At 45.2% G+C, this 6,506-nt stretch overlaps 1 protein-coding gene across 2 annotated transcripts; it reads right to left on the minus strand.

Annotated features, from left to right (window-relative positions):
* Positions 1-288: 288 nt before the first annotated feature.
* TOB1 (transducer of ERBB2, 1) lies at positions 289-6,082 on the minus strand. 2 transcript variants are annotated; one of them, XM_089537435.1, is made up of 2 exons: positions 5,908-6,082; positions 289-2,185 (listed from the first exon to the last, which is right to left on the minus strand). In XM_089537435.1, exon 2 carries the CDS (start codon positions 2,042-2,044, stop codon positions 1,043-1,045), a length of 1,002 nt encoding a protein of 333 aa, XP_089393561.1. In that variant the 5' UTR covers positions 2,045-2,185; positions 5,908-6,082; the 3' UTR covers positions 289-1,042. The 2 variants fall into 2 exon arrangements, with proteins under 2 accessions (XP_089393561.1, XP_089393554.1); XM_089537428.1 differs by lacking the exon at positions 5,908-6,082 and adding an exon at positions 5,309-5,502.
* Between the last annotated feature and the right edge of the window lie 424 nt (positions 6,083-6,506).

Raw genomic sequence — 6,506 nt, forward strand, 5'->3', positions numbered from 1 at the left:
TGGGCACCCCAGTGGGGATAGAGAACTCCCTTCCACCTCCACCAGCCCCATGTTGTCACTTACAATGAAATTCTACACACGTGCTTCTCTATGCAATTCTTTGTCAATTACAGGCTGCCAGGCAAGTGCACAAAGACAGGGTCAGCTAGTCCTGATTAAATCAACATACCACATCATGATGATGGGTAAATGTAGCACATAGTTTTACATGAGCTATATACATAGTTCCACAGCACTAGCATTACAATACAATGTACTCTGTCTACTAAAAGAAGTCCACAACAGTAGTTGAATTTTGAAGAATTTTAATACAAACTTAATATAAACTATTTCAGTCCCTCTCTTTAACATAAGACACTGACTCAAAATACTTTTATACCTTTTTCAAGTATTGCACAATGTAGGTACAAAATTAATATTTACGATTACATTTTCTTCCATAATATATAGCAAAAAATCTTTTAAATTTTTTTAACAGAAAATACAATTTGTGTTTCTTTCTTGGAAAAGTATTCCATACAATTTGAATTCCACCACTTAAGGAATATTTTGTACACTTTTTAGAACTGATGTTTTTTAAGATGAATTTTATAATTTCAGTAAAAAAAATACAACATGAAACTGCTGCAGTTGTCACAGATCACTGTAGTAAAAAGATAAAAATGCAATACCATGTTGTAGAAACAATATATACTCTGATATTTTACAAACTTTGTACTAAATTAAATTATACAATTAGAAAAGACCAATAAACCCACTTATTAGTGCCAATTTTTTATATATAAAAAAATCAGCCATGTCCTTGCTATATCTTAAATACTGTAAGAGGCCGTATCTTGAGTAATATTTAATGTACAGTCAGTAAAAAATAACTTTGTGCTTGGTTGGCAAATGAAAAAAAAGATGCATGTCGTCCTTATCTAACCAAGCTTGAACATATTCATACTACAAGCTTTTTTTAAAAAAAAAAAAAACTCAAGAGGTGAAAAAGATACACCCTTGGGTACATGCATTTCAACTTGTACAATATGATTTGTTTGTTTTAGTTAGCCATAACAGGCTGGAATTGCTGGTTAGAGTACTGCATGCTATTTAAGCTGAAGTTCAGGCCATCCACAAAAGACTTCTCATTTAGACCTCCATAGGCTGCAAACATATCAAAGGCATTACTGTACTGGAGAGGACTCAGGTTAAGGGAACTGTCGCTGGGGAAGAGGTTGCTTGTACTACCTTGGCCCTGTACATTAGGGAATATGAACTCCTTTGCATTAGGAGAAAGGGCAGATGTCTTCTGTGGCTGCTGTGGTGGTGGTTGCGGCTGCTGTGGAACCTGCTGGTTACCTAGGCCAAGACCATAGAGAGAGTGCATGGAAGAGGAAAGAGCTTTCTGCTTCAGCAAATCATTGACATTCAAGCCAAGGTTAGTGGGAGAAGTGCGGGCGACCTTGTTGGTACGGCTGCTGTTCTTCATTTTGGTTGAGCCAAACTTGGTGGCAGCAAATGTGGCAGTGGTGAAAGTTAAAGGCTGAGTGGAACGGGGCATAAAGGTTGGACTCACAGTAGCAGAGTGACCAAACGGAGGTGAAGGAGAACTTGAGACCGAAGATGCTGGATCACTTATTGGCATGAACACTTGGGCTTCTGGATTAAAGCTATTCTTGATTTCTTTATCCAATTCACACCCATTTTCATTGGAATCATCCACATAAAGCACTTTCACTGGTCCCTTTTCACCAATTTGGTATGAAACCTCAAATGGGTCAATCCAGACACTAAGATCCTGAGGCAGATTGCCACGAACATCATCAATGTCCAAACCACTCTCTTTGGATGCTTGTTCAATAACTGGGTCCACTTTCTCCCCTACATGTATACATCTAAACCCTGATCCTTTGTATGGCTTTTCTGGATACCAATGCCCTTCATACTTCTTTTTCAGTAGTCTTTCAAGCTCTTCACCAAAAATGTTCACACGTCGTCTGGGAAGCTTATTGTACAAATACGAAATAATAAAATTGAGTGCTACTTGTATTTCAAGCTGCATAGCTGCTACGGCACAGAATTACAAAGTCCGTTTCAAAGCACAACAAATGGGGGAAATGTTCAAATACCACAGGAAAGCAAAATTTCCTTCAAAGTGCTGATTTTAGCAGATTATTATTCTTCACCTTGAGTAGTGTTGTTCCTTTAAGAAAAACAAAAGCAAACATCCAGATAAGGAAAGTGCAAAGTGAAGTAGAACTAGGCCTACCAAGTCTCATACTTTAGCTGAAATGAGTTATATTTCTCAACTGCAGGCAAGACATTTGCCGCACACTGAACATATTACTTATAAGCCAACTACATTAAATACATCAAGCACAAACACAATACCATTATGGAATAAAATGCTCCAATAAGAGATTTAAATGTGCTAAAGAGGACATTTCAAAATCTCAGTTTGCAATCAAGAATAACAACACTGAGAAAAAGCATATTTTAAAGAACATAATCCAAACAGTAGAAGGCCTCTCTGGAGTTCAATTAACATCCTATTTTTGGTGACTTACAGAACCCAGCTGTAACCTCTAGCATGATTTTCAAATTATTTGAATAAAAAAAGCATTTTCTCCAGATATTGTCAATAGTAGCAGAATTTTAAAACTGCTTCAGTTCAAAGAGGCAAACAGCAATAGTCCTACATTTTGTTTAGAAAGTGAGGAGACACAAAAAAAACCCCTACATATTGCAGGATTATCACTATGTGCATATGTAACACCCATGTCCTTTGTAAACAATCCATCCTAATTCTACAACCATTAAAATAACCTAATACAAGATTCCTTAGTGAAAAAACATTTAAAATTCAGAGGCATACTGAGCAATTTGAAAGGGCAGTTAGTCAAATATAATCATTACAAAGGAATGATTTTGGCTTTAGTTATATTGGTGTTAAGCTAGTTCCTCTAGAATGTTAATATAAAATAGCAAAGCTAAATCAATAAAGAATAATTACGGAAGAAGTATACTGTTCAGATTAGAAGCCTCTAAATATGAATTTTTATCTTAATTCTTTTTTTTAAAGAACATAAAGATGTATTGCCTCCCATTTGTTTTTTTTTTAATAACCCTGCAATAAGAAAAATATTTTAAAATCTAATTGAATTCAAAAAAGCAGAAAGCAAGGACATATTCAAAATTAGTGGAATTCGTTTCCTTGCTCCGAACGTTTGGCTTTCGGAGGTCATCCCAGCTTCTGAACCCTTTTCCCTTTCCTTCTGCCCTCTTTACACGATAAAGAGAACCACCAGCTGTAAGATAAGGCGACCTTTAAACGGTTGCTGGATCAGCACTGGGTGGGGATAAGGAAAGATCAAGGGCAAACACAGATATTTACAAAGGGAACACATTAAAGGACAGGAGATCTGACCGGAGAGCTATAGGGAACTCCAAAAATGATTTATGGATCCATCTGTTTAACCTCTTCAGCAATGTAGGGTGAAAAAAAGGAGGCTGGAAACTATTATTATTATTATCGTCTTCCTCCTCTCATCCTTTCCCTTCCTTTCCCTTCCCTTCCTTGGTGCAAAGACCTAATTAAACTGAACCACCCAAACAATGTCCAGTATTTCCCACTTTTAAATACGGCCCTTTTAAATCGACTTAAACCTATTAATTGCCTTAACCGTGGCAGTGGTTTAATGCAGGGATGGGAGGTGCAAGAAAGAAAAGGAGGAAGCTCCGGCGGAGTACCAAGGCGTTACATAACCAGGCTGCTGGGTCTCATTAGGTTTCTGCTCACAGCTCTTGGAGCTTCAGGAGGTAAAAAGTGCTTTCTATGAAGGGGGCTGCCATTGGCCAAGCTAGCCAAGCCAGGCCCAGTCCTCCACCCTCACAATCCCTCCTCCCTCCTTCATTTTTCTGTTTGCAGGGGGCACTATCTAGGGCAGAACGGGGAGCCAGAAGAAGCAGAGCTGCAACTACAGGGCCTTTCCAGATAAAACATCCTAGTCATTTTTTCCTGTCAATTCCATCAAGCGTCCACTACTCTCCAGAGCTGCCAAACTAGCAGTCTCTAAGTGGTTTGCAAAGTGTAAGCTAATTGCCCCCAACAAGCAGGGCACTCATTTTAGCCACCGATGGAAGGCTGCAAGCCTGAGTCGACCCTGAGCCCCTCCCTGGCTGGGACTGAACTTGCAGCCTTAGGCTTTTGAGTGAGTGGCTGAAGGACTGGCATTTAACCACTGTGCCACCAGGGCTTTATTGTGTTTTATGAGTGCTTTATTATTGTTAGCTGCCTGGATCTGCTTGGAGAGGCAGGATACAAATAAAAGTGACACACAGGGTGAAGGCAAGAGCTGTGTCACTCTTTTGCCTTGACTGCCAAGCTCCTCTCAGAGCCTTGTGCAGCCCTAGGGGCTCCCCAGTGACTAAGGGCATCTCTCTGTGCCAATGCCCCAGCTTCCCTTCCATTACTCCCCAAAACCAAACCAACCCCACCCGCCTCCTCCTCCCTCTCAGGCGATGGGGCCGCCCCTCAACGCCTTCCTCCTCCTCCTCCTCCTCCTCGCAGGGGAGGAGCCTGGCTAAGACGCCCCACAGCAGCCCCGCCCGCTCCGTCCAAGCAAACCCAAGCAATGGTTCCCTATGGGAGTGTAAGGGGGGGGGTTGAAAAGGGAGCGAGCTGGACCCCTTTCCCCCACCGAAGCCCACAAGGCTGGCCAGCCCCCCTCCCCTCCCTCCTCAAACCGCCCTTCTTCCCTCCCTCCCTCCCTCCCTCCCGAGGGCCGTGTGTCAACAACCTCCGCCAGCGCCGTCCTGTCAAAGCCCTTCTGCCAACACCCTCCGCACTGGGGCACCAGAGGCAGGCAGGCAGGCAGGCGGCCTCCCTCCCTCCCTCCCTCGGAAGGCCTCTTTCCAGGCCCTCCTTTCTTCTCCTCTTGTCTTGGTCCTCCTTTTCCCAGGATGCGTCCTCCATCCCAGCCTTAAAAGACTCCAAATGGCCCTCCATTTTGAGGAGCGCCGTAGATTCACGTTTTTGTTTTGCGGTCTTAACACTTCTTTTCTCGAAGGCTTCCTCGGCGGTTATGAGGAGATTTGGACGCCCTGATTGTGAGGCAGCAGCGAAGGCACCCCACCCCGGCCCCACTCCTCCTTCTCCTCCTCCAGGCTGCGCCAGCCTCCCCTCCTCCTCCCCCTCGGCCTCCATTCGGAGACTCCCCTCCCCGCCTCACACACTCCCTCCGGCCATTCCCCAACCCCCCCCCCCCGCCCAGGCCCACATTCGACGACGACGACGACGACACCTTCCCTCAGGATTGGTACTCACCGGGGGCAGCAGGTGCCGCGGATAGTGCAAACAAGCGAAGGAGAGGGGAGCTCAGCGCCGAAGCCCCATAACCCAGAAGCGAAGGGGAGGGAAAGGGGGGACACCGCGCTTCTCGCACCCCGCGAGAGAATGAGATATATACAGACACACACGGAAGAGCGAGCGAGCGAGCGCACGCTCCGCCTTCGCAGCTGCTCGACGCCTTCTTGTAGCGCCCGAGCCTTCGCAGCGCCCCTATATATGCCTTCTCTCGCCCCGCCCCTCCGGCCCCGTGTGGTCACGCCCACCCACTCCCCGCCCACAGCCCCCTCCCACCCACCTGCCAATCGATCGGCCATTGCCCCTGCCCCTGATTGGCCTCCGTCGCCTGCCAATCAGGCCGTCCTTCCCGCCCCCTCCCTCACACACCTGCTCCTGGCTCCTCCCACCCCTCCTCTTGCCTTTCTCCATCTTTTGTGGGGAGGCGGTGCTGCATTCGCTCTCTCGCCCATAGAGGACACGCTGCACCTTCCTGGCCGCCAGGCCGACCCCAACCCTCTCCCTCCCCAGGAAAGGAACGCCTGCTTCCCTTCCTCCACCATCAAGTCGCCAGTTCATACTTCAGGACTGCCTTCAGTCTTGCCCTTTCGCCTCTAGGGCTGCATCCTCCTCCTCACGCCAGAAATAGTAAATAATAATAATGATGATGATGATGATGACGACGATGATATAGCCGCCTTGGGCCCCACTTTGGGAGAAAGGCGGGATAAAAATAAAATCATAAATAATAATGCGGTAATAAGAAATAAGAAGAAATAATCACTCCAGAAATAGTAAATAATAATAAAATAAGAAATAATGATAATAGTAATAAGAAACAATCACTTCAGAAATAGTAAATAATAAGAAATAATCCAGTTTGACACCGTCTTAACTTCCATGGCTCCGTGCTATGGAATTCTGGGATTTGTAGTTACTAGCAGAGCGGAGCTGTCTGACAGACGAGGAAAAAAAGGCACAGAAAACTACAAATCCCAGCATTCCATAGCATGGAGCCGGGGCAGTCAAAGTGGCGTGAAACCGGATTATATTTCTCCAGTGAGGAGCAACAATCCGCCTAGGTCGATCCCCGCCTTTCTTCCTGGTTCTTAGCCCGCTCTCTTCCTCCTCCTCCGGCAGCTGCTCCCACCCATTTGCTGCTGCTGTTGTGTGCCTTCAA

This window comes from Sceloporus occidentalis, unplaced genomic scaffold (assembly GCF_023333645.1).
Source record: "Sceloporus occidentalis isolate IW3139 unplaced genomic scaffold, rSceOcc1.0.p SCAF_1, whole genome shotgun sequence".
Classification (NCBI taxonomy): Eukaryota; Metazoa; Chordata; class Lepidosauria; order Squamata; family Phrynosomatidae; genus Sceloporus; species Sceloporus occidentalis.